The 18652-nt window shown below is 36.6% G+C and overlaps 1 protein-coding gene across 4 annotated transcripts in view; it reads left to right on the top strand.

The window, feature by feature from the left end:
- Nucleotides 1-18652, top strand: part of UGT8 (UDP glycosyltransferase 8) — a 92677-nt gene that overhangs the window by 33593 nt on the left and 40432 nt on the right. For 3 of the 4 annotated variants that reach the window (XM_055274738.2, XM_063637957.1, XM_063637958.1), the window contains exon 2: nt 2952-3775. In XM_055274738.2, coding sequence (XP_055130713.1) covers nt 2954-3775 — 822 coding nt within the window. In that variant the 5' untranslated portion in view covers nt 2952-2953. Of the gene's footprint in view, nt 1-2928; nt 3776-18652 lie in introns of all 4 variants that reach the window. The other variant, XM_055274739.1, reaches the window with a different exon arrangement.

Genomic DNA, 18652 nt, shown 5'->3' with positions numbered 1-18652 from the left:
TTTATAATGTTTAGTATCCTAATTTTCAGTCAACATTAAATCTTGAATATCTTATGCCATATTCTTTTTATAAGATTATTTTAGTGGCTGCATTATGTGAATGAATGACAGTCTATTTAACCAGTCCCCAGTTGTTGAGAATTTGACATAACTTCGAGATTTGCAGATGGTAATAATCCTCTCCTGCACTAAATGAAGTCAGGAGAATACTTAGGGAAGTTAAATATCTATTATGTATGTTGCAAGTTGTATTTCTATCATTCGTCATTATATTTGTTTATGGTGCATTTTATATGTCTGCATATTTTATTTGTATTGCTTAGTTTGTTTTCTTTCTATTGAGTATTTTTCAGGTTTCTTTAATATAAATAATATAGGCTATTATAATAACATAATTATATTAAAATATAAGATAATTATATCTTGACAGTGCTATTCTAAAATATAAGCAGTTCATTAAAACTTATGTGATTTCTTTTTACTTTGTAGTAATTACTGAAATAAAATATTAAAATTGAAAAGGAAGAATTAAACAAAAGCACAGTGAAAGGATTTGTTCTCTATGATCATTTTTGTTTTAAGTTATTTATGATAGATAAACTAGTTTTAACTCTAGCTGAACAGAGTGTACCTATGGTCTGCTCAGCTAGATCCAGAAACCAGTGGGGAGAGCAGTTTTCTACCATTGTTCCATCATCAAGTACTCACCTCTCGAATATGCAAGAAGTGACAGCAGTGAGCAGTAGCTGCTGGAATACCTACCTCTTTTGGCATTAGTCTTATCCCTGGAGTTCATAATATTTCCTTGTAAAATCTCTCATTTTTTCCTTCTTCAGATTTGTGAGAAGGCAACATTGGAGAGACACATAGGTGAGGCAGTACAGTAGAATAAACATTTGGAAGGTTTTTCTAAGATCAGCTCCTTAATTTTCTTTCTTCACTGATCTTGTAATTATAGAGTCAACTTTACTATAGAATCAGTATCTTCTCCAAAGTTAATTATTTTTAAAGCCCTTACAATAATGTGACATTTATATTATATGTTTGTAATGTACATTACTTTTACTTATTCTTAGTGGTATAATTTCAACTTTCAAATAGTTTGAAACTTTCTTTAGAGTAGGAGAGGAAAAAAGCATCTGGAAATATATGTATTTTAGAGTTCAGTCTTGTTATTGGAAGAATCTATTAGTTGCCTGATATTGATTTCTTTACATTGCTTGCAGTGTTTGAATGTTGAGAAGGTATAGTTGTTAAAACCGCATTTAGATGTTGGGAATTGATACAAATAGGAGGGTTAATGTATTCTAAGGAGTAAAAATAGGTATCAATTTGGTTATATGTGTGTTGGTGATGTGTGTATAAATCTATTTTGAGATTTTTGAAATGTGTCCAGTTTGCATGAGCAATTGTTTAGATCTTTTTTTCTATTTGGTGGTCTAATTTAGAGTCTAAGAATTCATTATATTGAATAGGTTAGTGGGTGTATTTGCACACTATATGATCCCCACGTATAGTATATTTATCTCTAAAAACAATAAAAGACAACTTTATTACACGTATCTGTTAACATGAAAAGTCAGGAAACAACAGGTGCTGGAGAGGATGTGGAGAAATAGGAACACTTTTACACTGTTGGTGGGACTGTAAACTAGTTCAACCATTGTGGAAGTCAGTGTGGCGATTCCTCAGGGATGTAGAGCTAGAAATACCATTTGACCCAGCCATCCCATTACTGGGTATATACCCAAAGGTTTATAAATCTTGCTGCTATAAAGACACATGCACATGTATGTTTATAGCAGCACTGTTCACAATAGCAAGGACTTGGAACCAATCTAAATGTCCAACAATGATAGACTAGATTAAGAAAATGTGGCATATATACACCATGGAATACTGTGCAGCCATAGAAAATGATGAGTTCATGTCCTTCGTAGGGATATGGATGGAACTGGAAACCATCATTCTCAGCAGACTATCGCAAGGACAAAAAACCAAACACCACGTGTTCTCACTCATGGGTAGGAGTTGAACAATGAGAACTCATGGACACAGGAAGGGGAACATCACACTCTGGGGACTGTTGTGGGGTGGGGGGAGGGGGGAGGGATAGCATTAGGAGATATACCTAATGCTAAATGACGAGTTAATGGGTGCAGCACACCAACATGGCACATGTATACATATGTAACAAACCTGCACATTGTGCACATGTACCCTAAAACTTAAAGTATAATAAAAAAAATTTTCTCTTTTACATAATGCCCTGAAATGCATCAGCAAATTGACATAGATTACATAAATATAGATTGCTAGGACAATTATGGTATTTAGGTAAAGGGAAAATATATGTTAAAGATCATTTTTCCTCTGGAAAAGAGTCTTTTCTGCAGAATTACCAAACTACCATTCAAAATAATTATTTTCTAAAACCATCTTTCTTTGGTATGCTTTGATTATAACTGCAAATGTAACCATTGAATTAAAATGATTTAAATAAGAGACGCATGCTGATATACCTGGAAATTAAAAAGGTCAGCTCTTCTTCCTGGGATTAACATTGACATTCGATTAGAAGATGAACAGATGTTCCATAGATATTTCATAGATATTCTTCCAAAAAGATATATTATATGTCATTCAACCTTATCAAAATGTTATTTCAAATATTTGAAAATAGTTTACTAATTCAATTTTCTTCCCAAACAGCCATTTTTAATATATTTCAGCTTATGTCAGCTTTGCTTTCAATTCTATACTTAAACATAATTAATCTTTCAAAAATAAAGAGGTAATTAGAACAAATATCAGGATAATTTTTAATAGTGATTTTTTTTTTAGACAAAGTATTAGATCAGATATTTTTGGGGAAAAATGCTTTGTGATTGCTTGTTTTGAATGGTGAGCATTGTATTTTGTTTTAAGTTGTTTTCTGGTTGTTGTTACAGCTATGAAGTCTTACACTCCATATTTCATGCTCCTTTGGAGTGCTGTTGGGATAGCGAAGGCTGCCAAAATCATCATCGTGCCGCCAATTATGTTCGAAAGCCATATGTACATTTTCAAGACACTAGCCTCAGCCTTGCATGAGAGAGGCCACCATACAGTGTTCCTCCTCTCTGAAGGCAGAGACATCGCCCCATCTAATCATTACAGCCTCCAGCGCTACCCAGGGATCTTTAACAGTACCACCTCAGATGCTTTCCTACAGTCCAAGATGCGGAATATTTTCTCTGGGAGATTGACAGCAATCGAACTGTTTGACATACTGGATCACTATACTAAGAACTGTGACATGATGGTTGGCAACCATGCCCTGATCCAGGGTCTGAAGAAAGAAAAGTTTGACCTGCTGCTGGTGGACCCTAATGATATGTGTGGATTTGTGATAGCTCATCTTTTAGGGGTTAAATATGCTGTATTTTCAACTGGCCTTTGGTATCCTGCTGAAGTGGGTGCTCCTGCTCCATTAGCATATGTCCCAGAGTTTAACTCACTCCTCACAGACCACATGAACTTGCTGCAAAGGATGAAAAATACCGGTGTTTACCTCATTTCCAGATTAGGGGTCAGCTTTCTGGTTCTTCCCAAATACGAAAGGATAATGCAGAAGTACAACCTGCTGCCAGAGAAGTCCATGTATGATTTGGTTCATGGGTCCAGCCTGTGGATGCTGTGTACTGACGTAGCACTGGAATTCCCAAGACCCACTCTGCCTAATGTTGTTTATGTAGGAGGAATCCTAACCAAACCGGCCAGCCCACTACCAGAAGTAAGGTTTGCTGAATTCCTTGGTAATTCTTTTTTAATGTAAAAGTCAATTTTGATTTTTGGAAGAGATACGATTTGTTATTTATATATATTGTATATATACTGTACCCTAAAAGATGATTAGGACATGGGGCCTCCAAAGTCCCTTCATGTGGGTCCACCACTTCCCTGGGAAACATTCCTGCTTTGAATGAGCATTTCTATAATACTGAAAAGACCACTATGCCATATGGTCAATAGACTGGCTGGGAAGTAGTTTTCTGATTAAGTAATAGTTATAGTATGTGAGGAGAATATAGTTAAATGGTTAGTTTTAATGAGTATAAGTGATTTTATCTTTAATTACACACAGAATCCCCTCTGTTCTACCCCAAATAGCACAATTACAGGTATGTATGTTTAGCTTCGGGTCAGTGAACAGAGGTTCTTCTCTGGGAGGTTATTACCACTAGTTTATGTCCAATAATGAAAGTGAGGTGGTAACTTCCATCAAAGTAGGGAGTCGGTTAATTTAAGCTAGTAAGTAAATGTAATGGTTTTAAGGAAAGCATGCTCTATTGCAATTTCATTTCAATGATGGAATCAATGGCACTTTAAGAAACTCTGTTCTCTATGTCAAATTTAAATTCTTTTTACTGGTTGAGCCAACAGTAAATCCCTTGATATTCTGTTCACCATCCTTGTTTTTTATTAGGTAACCCACATTAGCAGAAGGCATACACATACCTATTGTAGTGAGTTTTCTAACCTCAGATTGAATCTCCCAATTTAACCTCAACATCAGATCCCATTTACTAGGAAGTGTAGGGCTTGTTGTGAGACTTTCTCTATTCAAATTACTTTTAATCCTACCTCTGGAAATAGCCACTCAAAACAATTTTGCTAAATTGTTGATTTCTAGCTCTGGTACTACATATTAAAAATTCTGTCAGGGCTTTGATGAAGAGTAAATCCAGATTTTCTCATATAGATGAGGACAATCACATGGCTGAATTTTGTCATGAGGCAATAAGGTGATTAGAAATATACGACCTGTAGGCTTTTCTAGTATGGCCATTAGAGTTATATTTAATAAATAATATATTGATATATTTCATGTAACATGGAAACATAGAAATGGCCTGTACACCCACAGCATTTCAAATATATACAGCCACTGGAGGCTATGAGGGCACACTTGTTCTCTCTGACGTCAACTGTAAAGGATAGGGATTAATCTCAGCTTATCTTAGCCATTCATGAATTTATCCAAGCTCATTTTGAATCCTCAAATCTTCTCTGGCAGAGTCACCTTCCTAAAGGTAGCTAAAATCAGATTTTAGAAGCAGCTTCTAAAAGATTTGGTAATCAAGGTGTGTCTTTGCCTTTGAGACGTTTAAAATGTTACACAAATCATGCTTGTTCTCTCTAGGCCATCATCTTTTCCCAGCTAGAACACTCCCCTTCTGCCAGCTCCCTTTGGTTTTCATCTGGGTGATGTCTCTCTTCTTCGGTCACTTGATTGAAGAAGAAGCATATGATGAAAAGGAGCCAGACACGGTGGCCCATGCCTGTAATCCCAGCACTTTGGGAGGCCAAGGCAGGAGGATCACTTGAGTCCAGGAGTTCGAGACCAGTCTGGACAACATAGTGAAACCTATGCCGGGCGCGGTGGCTCAAGCCTGTAATCCCAGCACTTTGGGAGGCCGAGGCGGGCGGATCACGAGGTCAGGAGATCGAGACCATCCTGGCTAACACGGTGAAACCCTGTCTCTACTAAAAATACAAAAAATTAGCCGGGTGTGTTGGCGGGCGCCTGTGGTCCCAGCTACTCGGGAGGCTGAGGCAGGAGAATGGCGTGAACCCGGGAGGTGGAGCTTGCAGTGAGCCAAGACCGCGCCACTGCACTCCAGCCTGGGGGACAGAGCAAGACTCCGTCTCAAAAAAAATAAAAAAAATAAATAAATAAAAATAAATAAATAAATAAAAATTAGCCAGGTATGGTGATGCATGTCTATAGTCCCAGCTACTCAGGAGGCTGAGGTGGGAGGATCACTTGAGTTCAGGAGGTCAAGGCTGCAGTGAGCTGAGATCACACCACTACACTCCAGCCTAGGCGTCAGAGTGAGACCCTGTCTAAAAAAAAAAAAAAAAAAAAAAAAAAAAGTCCTGTCCTGATTGCCTTTTCATTCCTTCCAGTTCCTGCTGTATATTTGTCTTGAGTTGCAGCAACTTGAATGACACAGTATAAGTGTAGGAAAATACTTTGTTTTATTTTCAATACTCTACCTTTCAAAAAGATGCATAGCATGTGAGAATTTTTTTTCTACCATCCAAGCATTTTTTTCTCTCTTGGATTCCTCTGCACACAGATGTCCTTACTAGTGTCACTATTTTGTTTTACATGAAAAACATCTTTTTAGTGGTTTTTGGTACTTGACATAAGGTATTACTCAAAATATCCTTTAATTTGCCATAATTTCTCATTTGACACTGGCTTGACTTTCTTTGTGGAGTTCTTCTTTTTCCTCTGTGCTATTTGTAGTGGTTCTTTTGAAATGTGTTTTTTATTTACAAAGTTTGCTTTGTGCCAATTAGTTTGGTTGCATGCACAGACATGGCATGTGTGCATGTGTTATATATAGTATGTGGACATAGATAAGTATATTATTATTATTGGAAGTCTGTTAGATTATCATTGTGAAGGGCTGTTTTCATTACAGAATGTTATTTATAGTTTTTGAGCAGGGAGTATTTTGAAGAATGATGTGCAGTACTCTTTCAGGTATTCCTTATTCTGATGTTGTTTTATATGCTTATGAACACGTGTTCCCAGTGAGATTTTTCTAGTAGATTTATTTGAGATAATAAACTGTACCTTTTCATTCTAAAAGTTAATGAGTTTCTCAAATGCCTGTATTATTTACAGGGCATTGTTGTGACAGTAACACAGGAGGGCCCAGAAAGTAGCTGCATAGAACACATGATTCACATATAGCAGCTTAATTGTTAATTGCCCTGGTATCTTACACTGGGCATAGATTAGGTTTTCCAGATGTCTGTAAATGATTGGACAGTGGGACTGAATTTCACAACCTGGGATGAAAGGGTAGAGAAAATTTATAAAGGACATTTTAAATAAGCTTTCACAATGTTTGATCCTAAAGAAATCCTGTAGAGAGCATATAGTTCGGCTCCATTCATTTTGTTTATTCTTTCCTTTAAAGTAGGTAGAATAGAGATAGGGAATAGTCCATCCATTTCTCACATATTAGATACAAAGACTTCATCAAAAGCCACACAGATAGTCTGTGGCAAAGTCAGGTGTAATGTGGGTTGTTTTTCTGTTTATTAGGTGTTTTTTCAAGGTGATTGCATCTCTTGTCACTAATTTTAGTCATTTACTTACTTATAATTGTGGATAAAACCATGCAGAGACAGCAGTTTTTTGAATCTTATTTATTTTATATCTCTCAAAGATTGTCAGGGCTTAATACTCAAGTCAAATGAAACCATATGGACTCTTATTTATGCTTTAGAGATTTGATAAACTAAATCAGCCTAAATTCAAATGCTTTTGATTACAAAATGTTGTGTCAGTGTAGAGTGAAGAAATTGTGTGCCTTGATAGTAGAAATCATTTTAAAATGCATGTCAGAAATGTGCCTGGAAAGACAACTTATCATCTACTACCTGGCTGCCTCTAATAGGAGTCTTTAAACGATGTGGACTAAGGGGAAGAATTCTGAGTTGAATCACATTCTGAGTTGGATCACATTCATATAGTGGTTTACCTACTCTATCATTGCAGGCTAGTAGAGAACATGGATAAAGATAAAAAAATAAAAATCCTTTGATCAAGAAGGAGGTCTGTAGACAGGCCCCTATTCGAATAGATTCTTTTTTTTTTTCTTTTTTTTTTTTTTGAGATGGAATCTCTTTCTCTGTCGCCCAGGCTGGAGTGCAGTGGCATGATCTCGGCTCACTACAACCTCTGCCTCCCAGGTTCAAGTGATTCTTCTGCCTCAGCCTCCCAGGTAGCTGGGACTACAGGCAAGTGCTACCATACCCAGCTAATTTTTCATATTTTTAGTAGAGATGGGGTTTCACCGTGTTAGCCAGGATGGTCTCGATCTCCTGACCTTGTGATCTTCGTGTCTCGGCCTCCCAGAGTGCTGGGATTACAGGTGTGAGCCACCGTGCCTGGCCAAATAGATCCTTTAAATATTAAATGTGAATGAAATAATGACATCTAATTGGAAAGTGATTTTAATTTTTATTAATTTTATTAGCAGATAATCCACCAAAGAATAGTACATATTTACTCAGGGAATCTAATAGTTATTAAACAGTAAATGTTTCAAGTGATACTTTTTAGATGATTTCCCATTGGCTGAAATGGCCTAGGCTGCCAGGCAGTTGCCCTCTGCCACTTTTCAACTTCTACAGCCCTGAACTCTTATAGCACCTAATAGCACTTTAACTACTGTTTGTTGTTGGTGTACTGTTTTTGTTGTTGTTTGTTTGTTTGTTTTACATGGCTCTCTTAACTAGAATGTGAGTACCTCAAAAGGTTGATACTATATAACCTGAGTGCCTGAAAAATGGTTGGTACTCAATAAAACTTTAATATTTAATGAACTGTATCAAATAGAAATAGTTGCCAAAAATAGGTGATTCAGTTAGTGCAACAATGTTAATATTATAACTATCATCTGTTTGTTCTAAATTTGTGTCTGTATACTGTCCCAGCCATTAAGCAACCCCAAAATCCATGCTAAGTTGTTGAGTTTTTTTGTTTTTTTTTTTTTTTTTTGAGATGGAGTCTTGCTCTGTCACCCAGGCTGAAGTGCAGTGGCGTGATCTTGGCTCACTGCAGCCTCTGCCTCTTGGGTTCAAGCAATTCTCCTGCCTCACCCTCCCAAGTAGCTGGAATTACAGGTGTGTGTCACCACACCTAGTTAATTTTTATATTTTCAGTAGAGACAGGGTTTCGGTATGTTGGCCAGGATGGTCTCAAACTCCTGACCTCAAGTGATCAGGCCATCTTGGCTTCTCAAAGTGCTGGGATTACAGGCATGAGCCACTGCCCCAGCTGGTACTAAGTTATTTTAATGAATTAGAATAACTAATGTTACTGATGGTGAGAAAAGAAGATAACCATACCATTACCCAATTGTGAACGAAAATAGTCTTTTCTCTCTTCCTAATATGCATATAAACAGGGACAGTATTGAAAGTCAGGCCAGCTATTGCTGTCTTGAAAGATGATTTGAGGCAGCATGGCACTCATTTGGTGCTCTTCAGAGATGCTATATTTCCACATTAGGAGTATTAGGGCATCTTAGGTTCACCAGTTGTGGAGACATTTTTATTTAAGGAAGCATAGTCTTGGCGAGAGATAACAGATAAACAGAGATAAGAAAGCACATGGGACCAAGGACTAGACCAGGAGATATTCACTGTTTGTCATTTTGTTATTTGCTGGACTCCCTCAGAGAATGATCTTGGGGACAATGAGAGATTGAGCAACAGAGTTATTAGATTAGCCACTGTGAGCAGGTGAGTTTATGAGAAGAAAAATGAAATGAAGAAACAAAATAGTGGCTTTCTATACCTTGATTAACATAGAAGCCATTACTTCCTATTACATATGGTGATTGAAAGCTGATTTCACCATTAATGAAAGAAGTCTCTAGGCTTGGATATGGGACCAGGGTCCTTGGGGGTAAAAGACTTGGTCTAGGGTTGCAGCAGATGTGGAAAATTAAGGCCATTTTATTGATAATTACATATGCAATTTGTTGTCTTATGAAATTTAAAGCTGGAGATGTAAAGCTTCATCTATATAGTAGTACTATGCTATGTTGTTAGCTATGTGGGGGTCAGAAAATTGAGGATGACAATGTTTATAAGAGACTAATAATTTCATTCCAGTTACTAATTCTGAGTTCAGAAATGATAGTACTTTAACTACTGTTTGTTTGTTTGTTTGTTTGTTTGTTTGTTTGTTGGATGGCTCTCTTAACCAGAATGTGAGTACCTCAAAAGGTTGATATTCTATAGCCTGAATGCCTGAAAAGTGGTTGGCACTCAATAAAAGTTTAATATTTAATGAACTGTTAATTGATAGTTTGGCAGAAAAAATAAATTCTCTAAGGGAATTCATTAATGTAAAATGTTTTTGCAGACGCTTTATAGGTTAATCATGTATTTTCTTATTATTTTGTAGTAAGAAACCAAATTTGTAGTAAGAAACCAAATTTCTTGTTAAAGAAATCTATCCAGGAAGTAAGTAAATCAAGCACTATTGAAACTGTCAATGACTTAACTGTTCAGTTCACTGATACAGAAATTTTCTAAGCAACATTGTAGTTTTTAATAGCTTGTCATCTGCTTCTATAAGCATTATGGGCTTACAAGGATTTCCTGATATGATAGGAGATCCAATATATGAACAGAATCAAACAAACTTGTTTTGAATTGATATTGCAAGATCTGACATGATTTTAACCCCAGCACACATTGTTAAGTTTTTAAGCTTTAATAAGCCCTAGAGAATTGTTCATTTAGGTATTAAGTCAAACACTGGCAATATTTTTAAGGGAAATATTTTAAACTGATAATTTTTAGAAATGACAATTTTCTCAATTAAATTACTGTTGACACTAGTTTTGGGGGATGATATTCTTCACAAATACTCTTATTCCAAGCCAAACAGGTCTATTTATGAAATTTAAATTGCTACTGCCAAAGGGTTTGTCAGATCTATTTCTGAGCTCAGATTTTGTGGTGTAAGCATGAACTTGTGACAAATCAGTGGCACTGAAGACAAACTACCTATTTTCTGGCTTTGTATATGAAAAAACTGTATTTCACCTCTCCAGGTATGTTCCTTGTTGTACAAAATACCAAAGTGGAAAAACAGGGGCTTTTTTAGTCAAATGGCCCTGACTTTTAGTCTTACCTTCATATGACTCTTTTGGATAAAGGAATCAGCCTAATTAAAATGAGGATAGCATGTCAGTACTTACTTCAGAGGACTTTTGGTATATGAGAGCCATGACAATACCTGGTGGTGGCAGTTATTACTCTATTACTCTTATTATTGCTGTAATAACCCTTGTAACTTACAGTGAGCCAAGAGTATGGAATCACTGATCACTTCTTATTTTCCACATGCCGAGGAGAAGAATGGTTCTCAGGAGAGTGGATAGAGATATAGGAGGGATGTGGAGCATCTATGGTTTCACCTCTCTTCATTCGGGCAATTGACACTGGTACGTCTGTTTCCATCTTGGGGATCATTTTTTTCTTTCTTCCATTATTTTTCTTACTGAAGTAGAAGGACGATGACAATTGTGTGAGATATGTGGTTCTTAGATCACCTGGAGTTTCTTAAGAAATGAACAGAAATTGATAGATATATCTTCTCTAGGGTAGAAAGAAGCATTAAGGGAGTAGCTTCATCAGAATGCTGGCTTCTTTAACCTCTGGGACACTGTGATTTTTCAGGCCTTTCAGTGGAGGAACTGGGACTCCAGCCCCTCTTCTGCTGGCTCCACACCTATCCATTCTCCTGACTCTGTGATTCTCATTTTTGAGGGAGTTTAGGGGAGAACTCTAGGCAAATACATGATTGCCCTCCTTCTAGCCCAGCATTGTACTGAATCTCCTCCACACTCAGACCCTGAAGAACTAGACTCAGTAACCTAGAAATGCCAAAAAAGCCTTAGTAATTTCTTCTAAGGTTCAGACTCAGCAACCAACCCCAATATTTATACTGACTTCTTCCTATATTATTTATTAGGTTGGTGCAAAAGTAATTGTGGTTTTTGTCATTAAAACTAATATCCCAGCAGGGCTCGGTGGCTCACACCTGTAATCCCAGCACTTTGGGAGGCTGAGGCAGGCGGATTACCTGAGGTCAGGAGTTCTAGACCAGCCTGGCCAATATGATGAAACCCCATCTCTACTAAAAATACAAAAAAATTAGCAGGGCGTTGTTGTGGTGCATGCCTATAGTGCCAGCTACTCTGGAGGCTGAAACAGGAGAATCGCTTGAACCCATGAGGCAGAGGTCACAGTGAGCTGAGATCGTGCCACTGCACTCCAGCCTGGGCGACAGAGTGAAACTCCATCTCAACAAAAACAACAATAAAAGAAAAGTAATGTTCCATTGTATCCCTTGTATTCTCCTTCAGTATTGTATTCTCTTTCAGTATTGTTTAGATCAGAATTCCATGAAATTCTTGTCAGCACATGATTGTAGGCCACTTAGTAGATCTGGGGTGGGTCTAATAATTTGTACCATGTTACCTGGTAATGCTGATACTGTTGGTCAGAGGACCAGCCACTATTTGAGAACCATTAATTTAAACTCATACAATCCATGTGATCCATAAATTTTAATAGCATTGCATAATGTATTTTGTATGAGAATCTTTTTTCTGGTAATTAAAGATTTTCTCTGTTTTAGAAAGTTATTTTCAGTGTAAATTGCACCCAAACAAATGGGTATGTATCTAGATTTCAATAACTAAAAAAGCCCTGGATTACATTGTAGATTTGAACAGCTCATTACCTTACAGTTCCATTTTGTGAAACTAAGATGATGCTGTTGAATGATCAATTCTTGCTTTAAGATATAGATCTAAATAGAATGGCCATGTACAGCCATGTCAGTAATAGGTAAGGGCCTCAGAACTAATAACTTTCAACTCTTCTCCCTGTTTTAATTCATCTTCACCATTTGCTTTTGGCCTTCGGGTATATTTTGGTAAAGCAGCATTTATTGCTGTTTGTAGGAACCACTTTGAGGAGAAGATTCAAGAATTCTGATTAATATAAACATAGAGAGTTAATTAGTTGGTTAACAGAGCATCTATTCTAGAAAGAGCTGTGAGAGATGAAACTGCTGTTAGATAGGAGAGAGAAAAAGAGACAGACAAGCATGTCTTCCTTTGTCCTAAAACTTCAAAGAAGTTCCTATAAAAGTGGTCATTTACATATAGTATTTCATATGGGTGGCCTTTGACAGGGTGGATTTTCAGAAAAATTATGGTGTATGCAGGAGGGGAAACTTAAGACCACATGGTGGATACTAACTTCCCTTAATTTTCTTCTGCTTTTTTCTTCCCTGGATATGTGATAGAGTAAAAATAAACTTTACAAAGTAAGCTGACTTGGTTCTATACTTCATTGAATATAGTAACTACTTAATAAATGTCTATTGAATTATTTTATACTGAATTAGATTTAGAGAAAAGGTCTTCTGATAGCATTTAAAAAGATTTGATTTGCACAGATCTTTAAGAAAAACATTAGGTTCTAAGGAATTGTAAATCTTTCAGAAACAAATAATGGAGGAAGCAATACTGAGGGATCTCAGATCAGTCAACTTTTATGTCCCACCCACTTTCATTCCTAGCACTACAGTGCTTGCACAGTATGGGCTTCAATACATATGTTTTGAATTAATGTAATCCGAAGTTGCAAAAGCCAATACAGTTGCCTAATTTATTTTGCAAAAATGGAATAAAACTTTTATTACACTATAAATTTCCAGACTTTTTATCAGTGAAAAGCAACTTAATTGACTTGATAAATATTGTTAAAACCTTGAGGCTAACTAAATTCCTTGACTACCGTTTTCAGGCCATGATGAGAAACAGATAAACCGACTTGACTTTTTTTTTTTAACTACAAAGTCCTCTTAGAACTTTTTCACATGTATAACATTGAAAAGGTTTTACAAACCACAAAGAGATGGCCACACTTAAAAAGGATAGATGGCCATTTAGTTATACATTGAGTGCAGATTTATTGGGTACCTAATATGTGCCAGGCACTGAGCTAGCAATGTTAAGTGCAATCCATAGTTTTTTTGTTTGTGTTGCTTTAGTCTAATAGGGGAAATAATAAAGATGTAAACAAATTAATATGATTTATATTTCCAAAGCTAAACTGCTGTAACAGAAGCCAAAAGAATGCAGTGATAGAAAATGAGGAGTCTTCTCAGGCGATCAGAGTAATGCCTCCTGAGAAGGTGGAGACAGCTGATGGAAGGAGAGTATTCCAGGCAACCAACACCCATCCCAAAGTGGGAAGGACTTTACATTTTGAAGAACTGAGAAAGATCAGTGGGGGCTGAGAAGCTGATGGCATGGAGCTAGGGTAGAGTAACTGAGGTGACCTTAGAGAGATGAACAGAGATGATATGCAAAGCCTTGTTCACTGTCCAAGGTTTGGATTTCCTTCTGAGGCTTTAGATGGGCTTTAACATGATTGGATTTACTTTTAGAAAGGATCACTCTGGGCCAGGCGTGGTGGCTTCGCCTGTCTTCCCAGCACTTTGGGAAGCCAAAGTGGGCAGATCAAGAGGTCAGGAGTTTGAGACCAGCCTGACCAACATGGTGAAACCCCATCTCTACTAAAAATAAAAAAGTTAGCCAAGCATGGTGGTGTGCTCCTGTAATCCCAGCTACTCGGGAGACTGAGACAGGAGAATCACTTGAAGCCAGGAGGCAGAGGTTGCAGTGAGCCCAGATGGCGCCACTGCACTCTAGCCTGGAGGATATAGTGAGACTCTGTCTGAAAAAAAAAAGAATCACTCTGGTTGCTTTGTGGAAAAAAAACAATAAAAGGGGAAGAGAGGAGACAGGGAAGATCAATTGAGTGAATGTTGCAGTAGCTCAGAGGTGCATTGATGGCTGCAGAGATGGTGAGAAGTGGGATAATTCCAAGTATATTTGGGAGGTAGAATTGAATGGGGTGAAGTTGAGTGATGGGCGGTCCTAAAAACCCAGTTTTCTTGCTTGAGCAACTGGTGGATGGCATTTCCTTGATGCGAAAGAGTAAGGGATGAAGTTCTTTAGGAAAATACATTGTTTAATTGGGGGCATATTGAATTTGAGAAACCTGTGGGTATATGAGGGGATTCAAAAGTCAAATTGATGTTTGAACATGTGAGCATGGAGTTGATAGGAAAGGTCAATGCTGGGTATTCAGTTATGGGAGTTACCTTCCAAGAGATTATAGTAAAGCCATGGAAATAAATGCAGTGGCTTATTGACTCTCCAAGGAAGAGGAGGAAGGAAGAGGAGTCTCCAAGAATTCTGAGAAGTCATGACTAGGAAAGGATAAAAGATAACTAGAAAAAATGATATCATAGGTCCATCCTTTATTGGTGTTGGTGAATTGGATGTTTCCATGAGTTAGTTGGGTATGTATACCTGTGGTCCTGAGTCACTGGACAATTTTAGTTGTTGCTAAGTAGATATATAGTAATAAATGACTAAACTTATACTCTCCTTTAACAAATCTACTTACATTTCTGGCATCAGACCATTGGTAGAGGTGACAGAGTACTCACTGGGAACCAGGTGAATATCTAGTCCTTGACAAGATCACTTTACCTTTTTTTATCACTAAATTGTGAGTGGGTCAGTGATAGGGCTTGGACGGTCTTTAAAGTGTCTTCCACTTCAGTGATGGTGTGAAAGAGAAAATTTTGGACCTTATACAGACTTCCATTCTTAAATCGTTCTCACTTCTAGTGCAGTTGGCAGATCTCTGATAATTCATAAAGATGGAGTCTTGCAGAGGATGGACAAGCGAGAGGCATAGAAAAGGATCAATTTTCCAATTTGTGTACTAGTGAAACTGTTTTTTTTTTTTTTAGTAAACCATGAGCAATAATTTTAAATAGCCTTGAGACAAGTAATATTTGTTTTTTAAAAACCAATGATTAAAAATTCAGGCCACCATCACTTGAGGTCAGGAGTTCGAGACAAGCCTAGCCATCATGATCAAACCCCATCTCAACTCAAAATACAAAAATTAGCTGAGCATGGTGGCATGCACCTGTAATACCAGCTACTCAGGAGGCTGAGGCAGGAGAATCACTTGAAGCCCGGAGGCAGAGGTTGCAGTGAGCTGAGATTGTGCCACTGCACTCCAGCCTGGGTGACAGAGTGAGACTCTGTCTCAAAAAAAAAAAAAATTCAAGCCACCGTATTATTTGATTTTGTACAATACAGAAAGTACATATTTTTCCCCCGAGAATATAATTGAATTACCATTTTTATTGAAAGACCTTTTTTCTTCAAGTTTAATCTTAAAGAGAATTTTGAAATGCATCAAGCCATATACATAATTTTCTTACCTTTTAAAAATTATACCTTTCAGCTTTTTGTGATAGAGAATTTGTGGAAAAGATTTTGTAAAATATTTATTTAGAAACATTTTAAGGAAAAAACTGAAATTATAGAAAAATGTTTCAAGCTTTTGCAAATTTATTTTGGTAAAGTTCAAATGCTTTTCCCCCTCATAAAAAAAGATCCATTTATTTCAGCTAAGTTTTAAGTAACTTGCTTTGTAAATAAAACTTCAAATGAGGCTTGTTTACCAGATATTTACAAATTTAAAGAGCAGAAATTTATTCTGATATGTAATTTGAGTCAGTTTCCTGTTATGAAGACAGAAAAGTCTCTATTGTTTCCAATTTTTAGAAGCATTAGATGTTACAAGAAGAGATAATGTAAAAATGAAAAGAGAAGTTATTTATGTACTAGATTATATACAACTTTTCATATGAATACAAAGCTCATTTTTCAGAACATATGGGATTCTGATAATGTTTTGATACGGATGGTATAGTTTATCCCTCTAGACTTGCTTAGCAATAACTTTAGTCTTTTAAAATTACAGTGTAATGGAAATCATGGTAATATGTTATATATGTGATTTCAACTGAATACATTATTTAAGCTAGGCTTATTTTCCATCTAGTCCACATAACTTTTTAACAGAAATGACAAATAATACATAGATACAAGCTTTATTCACATATTGTATACAATCAGTGCTTATGTTGATTACTTCTTTCAGCTGAATAGGGAATAAGGCCTCAAAAGGTTTATATCCAGTATTTGAGTACTTTTGTTATTCTCTTTAAAAAGTCAGTATTAGGCACTACTGGTTACTACCAGCTGAAGCCTTACACAGCTGTGTATTTAGCATTTAATCATGCTAAGAATTGCTAATTAGAAAATCAAACCGGACAAAGCGTACCCAGTGGAGTTGATACAATACCATTTCTGTTTGAGAACCATAAATAAATAATCTTTACGCATTAGTGTTTCATTATAAGCATTTGTGCTGAATGTGTAAAGCAGGCAATATTTAACTAAATGTTTTAACTCACTAGAAATAATTTCTTGATATTATCCCTTCACAGAAATCCGTAATCTCTTTAAAATATGGTCAGCCTTATCAAAATTGTTTCTATTTAGCCTTTGATTTCTCTATTTTTCACTTTCTTCTATTCTGCTCCATTTCAGCATTCTGCTGCCCCCTCTCCCTTCCCCCAAACTTCCCGCTGCCTTCTCCACTCTGCTTTGTTTTACCCTACATTGGAACCCTGTGGGGCCACAAACCAACTGTAGCATCCTCAGTTAACCTTATTGTGGCTCAGGCTCCAAAATTCCCTATTCCCTTCTCTCTCTCTGTCTTTTTATTTTCTTAAACTTAAACCACTTTGTTTCTAAACCTCAGATACACTTAGCTGCAGCAAAGAATAAAGGAAAAGACATTCATTCACCACTATGTGTTAATGGCTGATAGCAATTTAACATATTACCTTTCAAGCAGTAGTGAATATTTTATACTGAAATTGGAGGTCTAGTAACAGTGAGGCATTAGTCAGAAGAATCAATACCAGCAGCATAATCTGGTTAGTAAAAATCAGAGAGGTGATGGTTCCAGAGGATTAGGAAGACACATAGTGAATGCCCCTAATACCAGTTTTATGGTCCACTCCTACGGGTGATTATGGCTCAAACTTTGAGGAAGGAGGTAAGGCAGCATTTTCATCTGCATCTCACATCTCACGGCCATTGTGAATTCACAGGTAATAGTGAATGCTACAATGTCTGGCATGATGCTTAACATCCTCCTGTAGGTTTAATTATTTCTTTTCTGATTTGAGAATAAAATAGGCCGGACACATCCCATGTTGCTGTTTAGAATGTACATATTTTGTTGAGTATGTGTTCTTGTTTAGAAATACACATTTTGGGAATTAATGAAGTTGTGATTTCCTGAAATTCAGTAAGTACACACTTAGTTTTTTCATGAGCTGCATTTTTAAGAGAACATTTAATGGAAAACCAAAGCTCTAGAGTTTTGGTGTCATTTCTTCTACTAACTCCAGTAATAAACAGACTTTTTCTGGAGGTCTCATTTACCTGAATGACACCAAGAGCTAGAAAGAAAGTCACAAAGACGTTTGAGAGGCCAAAATAAATGCCAAAATGTCCAGGAACTAACATTTATTTACTTGACTCACAGTAGCTGCCCTTAGGCCTTCATCACGCAGAGTTAATTTATTCCAATTATATACCTGCTAAACAGCTTGGCTATTTTATTTCCAAGCCTACGAAGGTTAAAAACAGCAAGTACATTTTTGAGGCAGGCATGCTGAAAGCAATGAATACTGACAATTTAATAACCTGACAGAACAGAGACACTGCTCCAGAACTACTTCATCATGATAGGCCCAGTTTATTCTTTTGCAAAATAAAGAGTTTGGGCTAAACTAACCTTCAGAATTACAGGCTAAAATATGTAACCTCATACATGTTTTCTACCAGATTAATATATTTTAAACCTCTGGCAGATTTTTTTTTGAAATTAACTTTACCATAGAATACATATATGGTATACATTTAGAATGACATGTGGTGCTTGTTTTATTTACTTAAAACAGCAAAAAATATCCTTTTATCATTATGATGAGACCAGAAAATGACACTTAAAAATAGTAAATCATGTATTCATTTAAATCCAGTGACTGTGTTAGCTCCTGAGAAGACAAGATTTAGCAGAACACACTTGA

This window comes from Symphalangus syndactylus, chromosome 4 (genome assembly GCF_028878055.3).
Source record: "Symphalangus syndactylus isolate Jambi chromosome 4, NHGRI_mSymSyn1-v2.1_pri, whole genome shotgun sequence".
Lineage (NCBI taxonomy): Eukaryota > Metazoa > Chordata > Mammalia > Primates > Hylobatidae > Symphalangus > Symphalangus syndactylus.
Note: the sequence above shows the minus strand (reverse complement) of the source record. Positions and strands in the feature narration are given on the sequence as shown.